This window comes from Sinocyclocheilus rhinocerous, unplaced genomic scaffold (assembly GCF_001515625.1).
Source record: "Sinocyclocheilus rhinocerous isolate Xijiao unplaced genomic scaffold, SAMN03320098_v1.1 scaffold1390, whole genome shotgun sequence".
Lineage (NCBI taxonomy): Eukaryota > Metazoa > Chordata > Actinopteri > Cypriniformes > Cyprinidae > Sinocyclocheilus > Sinocyclocheilus rhinocerous.
The window spans coordinates 644135-654590 of record NW_015665627.1 but is presented as its reverse complement, the minus strand read 5'-3'; the positions used below and the strand labels follow the sequence as shown (position 1 = coordinate 654590).

Below are 10456 nucleotides of genomic sequence, written 5' to 3'. Positions count from 1 at the left end.
AATCATACCACACACAACATTTTGTATATATATATATATATATATATATATTGTATGTATTGCTTAGCTTTTTAAAAAATGTTTTAATTATTTATGTACCAGATATTTTTGTATTTATATACAGTATATTACATTTATTTACTGTGTAATAATCAAAAGACGTATTCGCTTTAATTGATTGTTATTTAGCCGATGCTTTACAGTACATTTATATTCAGTCGTATTATATTCAAAACTATTCTAAGATTGTCAAGAATTGTCAGGGAAGCAAATTTTGGGTTTGCTAACTGATTTTTGAGTGCCAAAAGTGATTTTCTGCATCCGTTTCATAAACATCCATTTATGTTTCACCTGAATGTTTTTTCTCTCTCTCTCTCTGCAGCGGATCACATTTTAACCCTCCATTCACCATTGCTATCTGGTTATGTGGTGGAATTCAGCTGGCGATGGTTATTCCCTACCTTATCAGTCAGCTTATCGGAGGTGTGCTGGGAGCTGCAATGTCAAAGGTGTGAACAAGAATGCACTTATTACACATACAGAATATAACATTGTTACTTCCCACAACCCCAAACACTACTCAACAGACAGATATATTTTGAAGGTTATGACATCACGCGAGAACTACATGAATGCTACCGGAGCGGCCTTTACTATTCTTAAATCTGATGAGCAGCTGGGGAAAGTTGTGTTTGCTGAAATGGCCATGACGTGTCTAGTAACTATGGTAGTGCTGCTGGGAGCTGTCAATGGAAAGAGCAAAAGTCCCCTGGTGCCCTTCATGGTGGGCTGCACTGTTATCGTCAATATTCTGGCAGGGTGAGTCTGGAACAAAATAAATCTTAACCTACGTCTTCAGTTTTACGTATGTTTACGTAACATGTCTGCTTTGTTAAAATGTTTGTCTGTCTGAAATATGTTATTTTATTTAATAGAGGAGACGTTTCTGGCACCTGTTTGAATCCTGCAAGAGCTTTTGGACCTGCATTGATGGCTAACTACTGGACTTATCATTGGGTTTACTGGGTCGGTCCTATAGGGGGAGGTCTGGTGGCGGCTGCTCTTGTGAGGTCAGTTTGCCTTGATATCAAATCTGCCGTTCATTGTTGAGGTCTAAGTAATCATTTTTACAGCAGACTGTTACTTTATTATTTTAACAGACTTCTGCTTGGAGATGAGAAGATACGAGTTATACTGAAATGATATTGGAGCACCTCAGCGTGTCAAAACCTCTCAATTCATGATGCCATCCTTACTTTTAAACAGTCTGAATATTTCATATGTCTAACCTAACAGCACATATTGCATTTAAAACTGTGAATTAGTGTATTTGAGTTTTATAAAAAATTACCAACCCTTTATCTTTTTTTCCAGTATATGTCAGTAAATTGTCTTTTGAGAATGTTTTACATAAAAGAGCATGTTTTGTCTCAGGGTGTAGTCTACAATTCACTCTATTTCATATTCTTATATTATCTCTGTGTTAGTATTGCAATTTATAGCATAGTGTAGTGTAGTGTAGTGTAGTGCAGTATTACATTATAGAACAAAGAAAAAAGTGTAAACAAAATCAAACAAATATCTAAATGCAAGATTTTTTGGCAGACACCAAACAAATGAAGTCCACTGTCCACTATATCAGGGGCACCCTATCCCGTTCCCAGAGATCTACCTACCTGTAGAGTTCAATTCCAGTCCTGATCAAACAAAGTATGTATGAAGTGCTCCTGAAGATCTTAATGAGTTGGTTCAGTTGTGTTTGAACTTTGCAGGAAGGTAGATCTCCAGGAACAGGACTGGGCACCCCTGCAATATAGTCACACTTTATTTTAAGGTTCTCATTATTAACTACAACTTTTGCCTCAGTAAACTCCTAATTTGCTGCTTATCAATAGTTAGTAAGGTAGTTGTTAAGTTTAGGTATAGGGAAGGATTAAGCGGTCTAAAATGGTCATGCAGAATAAGGCATTGATATGTGTTTTGTATGTAAATACAGCTAATATGCTAGTAATATGTATGCTAGTTAATAGTGAGAATTGTTTCTTAAAATAAAGAGTTAAGTTGTCACAAGGGCTCAGTGGATATTTAATTATTTCAGTAAAATGTTACACTATTTGTATGTGATTTTTCGAGACAAAATATTGTTAATATCTCCCTGTGAAATAGTTTGTAGCCTATAATGCCCGTCTGCCCGTCTGGTGTTTGTGCATGCGGCTCCTTGATAAAGAGTTGGGTTTTTTTTCTCTCTCTTCAGACAATCAAGATATCAGCTTTGAATGACCGTAAATGCCCTATCCAAGACTCATGTGAGTCAAAGCTTCTGGAGCATCTCATGCAGTTGACCTCATTCATACTAGATGATGGGGGGTTTTTTCTTCGAATTGCGGACTATATTTTAATGCTTTTATGCATCTTATATATATATTATATATTTGAATATATATTATAAATAATATATATATTATAAAGTAAAAGTATGTAATTTTTATATATTAAATCTAATTGCAAAATCCTACTTATAGTCTCTAAATAAACCTTGCCCATCTACTTTGTACAAAAAAGTACACAAATATTTTTTATGAGCTTAAAGAAACAATGGATAAGGGTATCGTAGCTTGAACATATCCTGATGTGCCAAAATGATTTATTTAATGGTTTATACAAGCAACAGGCTTAACTTTAATTCACAGCCCTGTCTGCTGTAAGTTTGGTGAGTTTAGTGTTTCACAATTCTAACGAAATTCATATGATCCCATATTTATATAGATTCGTGTTTTAGATTTGCTTGTATTGCAAATGAATTTTGATTTTGCTCTGCGTCAGGGAAAAACAATGCACAGGATAATTGTCTCCAGGTTTGTTGGTTTATTATTGACATGTTGCTGACCAAATCGACAAAACAACATTCAAACTGCTTAACACATATCAAACTGGTTAACGATATTTGTCAGACAAAGCCAGGGCCAATCTTACAAGGAACTTGTCCATGGCCAGGTGGGCTTCAGGTGTGAAGTCATCAGGGAAGAGCATGGCCAACACCACAAGAATGTTGTGGGACAGGATCTGTTAAATGAAGATTAATAGACACCATTTTAAAGACAACTTCATAATGAGATCTATGAAAGTATGGCTAAATTATTAATAAATATCGTCAGACACACAGCAGTATATTTACCCTGAAGTTAACAGGATCAACTCTCAGCTGAAAAAACAGATTAATCAAATATAATATTAATTCAAATGTATTGTTGATAATGGAAACAGTAATAGCCTATGCCCTGAGTTTGGACGTCAGCACGGACAGATTACACTAATTTGCATAGGCAAAATTAAACTTCAAAAACTCGGACATAAACAAAGGAACAATTGCAAGAAGAATAAAAAAATCACAGAACATTAACTGGAGTGTGAGAATCATTTTACTATGCTGCAGTGTAGCAACACATTTGTCTATTTTTGCTTTCCGTACATCCAGTTGTGTTTGGTGTATTTGCATGCTGCAGTGTTGCCAAATCCACAGTATTTATTCCGCGGAATTGGGCTACTTTGGGGCAATGTTTGATTAACTATTTGGTCGGGTTTATTACACAGACCTGGCAACCCGAGGGGGAACACAAATTCCAGAGGGGAACAGAATCGACTGCTACACCGGGGCTCAGGTCGCTCCAGTGAGAGAAGTAGGTCTTGGTCTGAGGGTAGACATAGAGCATTCTGCAAAATGGTGGTGAAAAGCCGATTTATTCAGAGCGTTAGATCTGCAAAATATGCATTAGACATTCTATAGAAAAAAAAAACTGGTTTGACTTACCTGGACAACGCCTCATTGCCGATATCCTCAGCCTTTGGGGAGATCTTAGCCCAGAGGGCCTTCACAGTTGCTTTGTCATTAGCAGAGAGGCTCATTTTGAATCGATGTCTGAAATGAGCAGTCGTGCTAGGGTCAAATGACTTACCCACCTAAACGTTGGTCCTCTTTTTAAACGCTTGTAGTTGAGTGGGCACACCCAAGATACAGCCTAATTGCGTGTCAGATTGAACTCCTGCCAGTTAACACTGAAAATTGACGTGATGCCCATTTTTTTTTGTTTTAGGGAGAACGTGATGATATTTGTTAAAATGAACGAAATGACTCGAAAAAAGATTCGTTCATTTTGCTGAACGAGACTCAAAGGTCCGAGTCGGTAAAATGATCCGAACTTCCCATCACTAGATGATACATGCGTGCACACTTGAGTCACAAGACATAAACAGATATGGGCAGATCCTAATCAATCCAAGTCCGCATCTTCAGTTCAAGTACCCCCACAACATGATTTCACTAATAATTTATTCATAAGGGATAGTTCACCCAAAAATGAAAATTCTGTCATTAATTACTCACTCTCATGTCGTTGCAAACCCGTAAGACCTCCGTTCATCTTGTCCATGTGACATCAGTGGCTCAACTTCAGTTTTGCAAGCTACGAGAATACTTTTTGAGCGCAAGGAAAACAAAAATAACATAATATATTCAACAATTCTTCTCCCCCGAGTAACGTCTTCCGCCATTTTAGAGTATCACAACACGTAGGCACGCTTTCCCCTAAGCGTTACAACGCTAATTATGCAGATTACGTTCATGCGCGCGCTTTCTCCTCCGAACGTAAACAATGCTTATTACGTCAATTACGCTCTTGGGTACTCTCCAAAACGGCGGAAGACTTAACTCGGGGGAGAAGAATTGTTAAATAAATTATGTTATTTTTGTTTTCTTTGCGCTCAAAAAGTATTCTCGTAGCTTCGCAAAACTGAAGTTGAGCCACTGATGTCACATGGACAGTTTTACCGATGTCTTGTTACGTTTCTGTCTGGGAACATTTCAGTTGCGTTGCTGTCTATGCAGGGTCTGAGAGCTCTCACATTTCATCAAAAATATCTTAATTCGTGTTCCGAAGATGAACGAAGGTCTTACGGGTTTGGAACAACACGAGGGTGAGTAATTAATGACAGAATTTTCATTTTGGGGTGAACTAACCCTTTAAGTTAGTACGTTAGTTAGTTTAGATCTTAGTAGCTATGACCCTTTATGCTCATGTGTGCTTCCTGCACCCAAAATTATTTTGCGCTCTTTTAATTAATTTATTACAAAACAAATACATAAATAAATAAACGGCCAAATGCAGTTTATTTTAAGTGCTAATTTAGTTTAATTTAGTTGTTAGTATGTAATACAAACGGTCCATTATGCTCATGCACGTCTCTACGCGCTGGTTTTACTCTTCATACGATGTTTATCACCTTTCATTCTTGCAGAACTGCGTACTAGCCCATACCTGCTGATCTATGCCAATAAATGTTAGAAAAATAATAATGATAATAATATTGATTATTATTATTATTACTAAATAAAAATGATAATTATTTTTATTATTATATATTATGTATATTTGTACTTTGTACTACTATTATTGCTTTTTAATATATTATTATTTCACAATATATTATTATTATTATTTTTAATAAACATGTACATTTGTTTTGTTACAGGGCATATATTGTGGAGAAGAAGAAAAAAAAAACGACCAAAAGAGGAACTGAGGGCACAGTTCTTGATTATTCAGATTTTTTAATATTATTATTTTGAATTGATTTATAAATCATTTATTTCATTTATTGGCTCTGAAATAGTGCGTGCCTGGTGAATCGATAAAGTGGCCACACCCTTTTAATTTTGTATTTGATGAGACTGGATTTTTTTATTTTTTTATTTTTTTACACACAGGCAGTTCATTTTGAGATTACGTAAGAGGAGAGTCTGTGAGTAGAGATAAGGCAGAGTCGTTTTGCATGAGATAACGAGGAGCTGAGATCACAACAATAATTGATAGTCTTTAAAAGTCACATTTCCCCAAGGATTTAAACAATTAAATAAAGATTGACTCTACAATCCTATACGTTTACGGTTTAACCTGCAAAGCCATTATCATTGCCATACTATGCTGATTCTCCTTTTAAGCGTCATACGTTTTTTTTCTTTTCATAAAAAGGGGGTGTATGTTATGCTACAAGTGTTTTACCACTTGCATTAAAACATTGTCTAACTTCAAGAGCGATGCAAACGTGCAAAATCCCTACAGCGTCCTGCCCACGAGAAGTTCCAGCCAATCAAATGAGCACTCTTGTATTGGGGATGCCAGGAGCGACCTAAATCCAGGACATTTTCAGCAATCTGAATTATGAGGACGCTGGCCCCAAAGCTTTGCAGAGGTAGGCCTATAGTGCCCATTAGGGCTGCACAATGAATCGAATTTCTAATCGCGATTACAATTATGGATGCCACAATTACGTAATCGTTCAAAGTCCACTTATGTTATTCTGTGTGCTTAAAACAGTCCCCATATTGTATTACTTTTACATAAATGTATCTAAGAAGAGTCCCTATAGTCTACAGCATTAAGTAATTTTCCTCTATTAAATTTACATTTACCAGAGCATTTCAAATCTTGAAATCTATATCAACACTCAGCCCTAGGTTGAGTAAATCTAATGAAATCATCAAAACCCATCACACAAATGGATACTTCTGCTAAGCTTAAACCATTAGTTCATTTTCGTTATGGTGTGTTGATCTTCTCACTAGCCTCATGGATGTCCCACCTTCGTGACTCTTTGCGAGCCGTTGCAGTGGGCTTTCCCTCGTTGGAAAGGGAGGGTCGTTACTAGCATGCCCTTGATCCCTCACTTTCTTGAAGTGTGGGGTTGATGAAACTGGTTGGTGTAGTTTAAGTTGAGAAACTTGAATGCAGGTTACAATCACCAACCATTTTGCTGATCATTGCAGATCTTTTCCTAAGATCACAGCAGCACATTTGCTGGTCCTTATTGATGGAGTGAATCAACACCCTGGCATTGATAGAGCTGCTGTCACCTGTGAATGGAGACCTTAAGTGTTTTTGTTAGTCACCAACATATAACTCATCGGCTTGTCTGGCCCCATTGTCCTTCTGGTGTAACCTGTGAAAAGTACATGTGGGATGAAAGCTGTCCTGGCTTCTTTTTGGTCTCCCATATTTTCATTGCCATCAATAGGCATAATGAATTTCAAATTTAGACAATTCAACTTTGTTTTCTCCTTGCTTTACAAACTGGGACCTATTATCACCAGATAATTTCTACAGCACACTTCACTCTGTTATACAGCCCTTTTTACCTGTAAAACTCTCAACCCACTTTGTTCATGTTAGCAATAACAAGACCATATCTGATACTTTTGACACAACACAATACAAAATCAGTCCAATGAAGTCCATCATGCTGAAATGTTAAAACAGAAAATTAGGTTTGGGGTGGACAAAGCAAACTTGCTTGCTTTGCCTTCCCATGTTAAGTGCTGCACAAATGTGGCCTTGTTATATTTTTGCCACAATAATAACCTTGATACTGACCAGCATACTTAATCCAATTCATCCATGGCCATTATTTTATTGGGCGTATTTTGCCCTGTTGGGCCCACTTGATACATTTTAAAAACAGCTGTTTTGATGGAATGATTTATTTGTCTTAGTGTCTCTTCAAACATTATCTTTCATTCCATACAACACCACCACACACTTTCACACTCCCCTCTGGCCAGAGCTTCATAACTTTTGTCTGCTTCAGCAGATTGTGAGCTGAGTGGGGACCATATACTGTATATCAATATGCCAAATCCAGCCCAGACTTGGTCACTCAATCTCGTTCTCATTCAACACAATGCACAAGCTCTATTTTAGTCAACATGAACCAAAATCATAGAATCTCATCTCTGCAATGGATCAACTTTTCATGCGGTCTCCCAGGGATATGGGATATAAATTCTAGACGTCTTCAGATACACTGTATATTTAAACACGTGCAGTTAATATCTTATTATTTATAATATGACAATTCTGGCATCTATTTATTTATATATTTCAAAAAATAATAAGTTCAAAAATCTCAGGATAATCAATATTGATCTATTGAACTTATTAAATTCTTCAAACATTTCTCAGTCTTTAGTTTCAGTCATGTGTCTAATTTATCTCATTGAATAAAAAGTTCCTTTGATTCAAATTTCAAGGCTAAACAGTTTCAGTGTGGATTATTATTCCACCAACAGGGAACCCATGATGATTAATCAAGCCCCTGTGGCAATCCTGTCATTCATTTATAGCCATAGCCATATACCCTACACTTTGCATTAGACGATACACGGGATTAACATGTTTGTTATTTATTTGTTTGCTCTACACTCTTAAAAATAAAGGTGCTTCACGATGCCATAGAAGAACCTTTCTGTTTCACAAAGGGTTCTTTGTGGTGAAAGAATCTTCAGATTATAAAAAGGTAAGAAAGAGATGGCTCTTTAAAGAACCTTTGACTGAATAGTTCTTTGTGGAACCAAAAATGGTTCTTCTATGGCATAGCTTGAAGAACCTTTTGAAGCACCTTTATTTTTAAGAATGTATTTGCTCTGAGATTTCCCCACTCCGGTTTTGTATTCTGTGTCTCAGGCATCTATTGCTCTATGCCACCCACGTCAGACGTCTCCGAGGCGGTTTCAGCTCACAATGCTGAATTTTCAACCTCAGCTCAGAGACAGTCTAAAGAACACTCTTTAGTACAGTGAAGCAAATAATATTAATATTTCAGATAGAAATCAAATTTACTCCACACTGTATCACATAGGACCTAACATTTACAAGCAATCTGGGTGCTAGTTAAGTCTCCATCATATAAAGCATGAGGATGACATTAAACGCGTGATTTGCAATGGGAAAACACAGTCTACGTGTTTATATTATCAGTCATGTCCTTAAAATATAGGCTAAGTCTTGTGTTTTGATTAGCCCGTCTGACAAGGACATCAAATATGGCATTTAAAATCATAGACTTGGCCTACTCAATCATTTAAAAATGTTAATTTATATTCATAGTATAATGGTGTTTGTATCACAGGCTACTGTTTAAATAAAAATTCTCAACGCTATTTATTTGTCTGTTTGTTTATTGTTTTGCAGAAAGTGTAAGCCCTCTAAATATTTTAGAGGTGATTTAATGTCATCCTACTGACCACCAGATACATCTTCATTTATTCAGATAAGTCTATTTACCGGTAATTCAGACAATATATTTATGTACTAAAGCATTTCTTAATTATCCACGAATTGCTGCTGAGTTCACACAAGACATTAAGAAAACATTTGAAGAAGACAGCAGCTTCTTTTAAATATCATAAATGTTGCACTATCACAAATATTTAACCAGCTGCCAAATCTTCTTTAAACTTTTTTTTTAAATGTCTTGTGTTATTTATGTATATGTATTACTTTTTGATACATATTCTGGAATATTTGACAGAATGATGATAGTTTTCAGTTTTGGGTGAACTATCCGTTTAATGATACACTATGATCAGTTTAAACACATGGCTCAGGTGCGTGTCAATTCCTCTTTATTGAGTAAGAGACCAAAACATACAATGTTTTCCCCCATATGTTAGAGGTCTTAATGATACTGTCTGCAAGGGCAGAGACGACAACAGCGAGGAGCTTCTGCCAGGCAGCCTGCACATCAGCTATGAAAGAGGTAGGCTACCTATAGTCGCCGCAATCACGATGGTCAGGCAGTCGGCCAGCAGCTGTACGGAAAAAGCAGAAGACGGTCGCGCAACAGGTGAGTCACTGGTAGCTTTTAAATAGTGTCTGACTGCATCTGTATGAGTTTGATATGTTGCTGTGTTTGCATACCCTAAAGTTGTCAGGATCCACGTGCAGTTTCGCGGAGTGCAGCACGCTCAGTTTAGCATAGGTGTTCTTGATATCATCCATGTTCTTCATGGCTCTGTCAAGCCCGTGGAGCACAACAACTCCGTGGGCTGCCACCTTTGAATTGCTCAGGATTGCCTCTGCATTGTACAGGTTTCCAAAACTTGTGAAGTACCGCTGAGTCCAGGGATACACAACCAAGGTCCTACAATACAGCATAATATACAACATACAAAAAGTGAATAAAATAAAAATAAATATGTCTGTTTTGTGTTTTTATAAACTTGCATGAATTAGCCTATGATAATGATGAGCATAATAACATGGGCACTAGGGCTGCACGATTATGACAAAAATCATAATTGTCGATTATTCCCTTGAAATGGTAATTGCGATTATTAATTCCGATTATCACAATTTACATTGAATGATGTTTATACCATTGTTTGATGCAACTGCATGCCGTATTTTTATATGAAAATAAACAAGCTGAAAACACTCTAACTGAAAAACTTTGAGTGCTTTTCTATAGTAGCTATTAAGCCTCAAATGTCAACTATACATCAGATTGGTTTCTTCTTTAAATTATAAAAAAAAAAAGTAAAAATATGAATTGTATTATGTTATACTAAAACTAAAATGAAAAGAAATGGGAAAAACCCTTAAGATAACATGTAGAAAGAAAAAAA

General features: G+C 36.4%; 2 protein-coding genes and 1 pseudogene across 2 annotated transcripts in view; 1 reads left to right on the top strand and 2 right to left on the bottom strand.

Annotated features, from left to right (window-relative positions):
* LOC107731382 (aquaporin-8-like) overlaps positions 1-1351 on the top strand; it is a 1701-nt gene extending 350 nt beyond the window's left edge. The window contains exons 2-5 of the mRNA XM_016542437.1: positions 383-509; positions 605-819; positions 936-1070; positions 1161-1351. Coding sequence (XP_016397923.1) covers positions 383-509; positions 605-819; positions 936-1070; positions 1161-1203 — 520 coding nt within the window. The 3' untranslated portion in view covers positions 1204-1351. The remainder of the gene's footprint in view (positions 1-382; positions 510-604; positions 820-935; positions 1071-1160) is intronic.
* A 1583-nt stretch (positions 1352-2934) lies between these two features.
* On the bottom strand, positions 2935-3903 carry LOC107731410 (hemoglobin subunit alpha-like). Its single transcript, XM_016542472.1, has 4 exons — positions 3809-3903; positions 3633-3711; positions 3176-3271; positions 2935-3063 (listed from the first exon to the last, which is right to left on the bottom strand). The coding sequence occupies exons 1-4, from the start codon at positions 3901-3903 to the stop codon at positions 2935-2937; spliced, it is 399 nt and encodes a 132-aa protein (XP_016397958.1).
* Positions 3904-9445: 5542 nt separating this feature from the next.
* Positions 9446-10456, bottom strand: part of LOC107731409 (hemoglobin subunit beta-like) — a 6434-nt pseudogene continuing 5423 nt past the window's right edge.

Bases quoted from the DNA above. Each gene is read 5' to 3' on its own strand.
- LOC107731410 (XM_016542472.1), bottom strand. From the start codon at position 3,903: ATGAGCCTCTCTGCTAATGACAAAGCAACTGTGAAGGCCCTCTGGGCT. The intron at 3,712-3,808 runs GTAAGTCAAACC...ACCATTTTGCAG, and splicing joins GGCAATGAGGCGTTGTCCAG to AATGCTCTATGTCTACCCTC. The intron at 3,272-3,632 runs GTTCCCCTCTGG...CTCAGGGCATAG, and splicing joins CCGGTGTAGCAGTCGATTCT to GCTATTACTGTTTCCATTAT.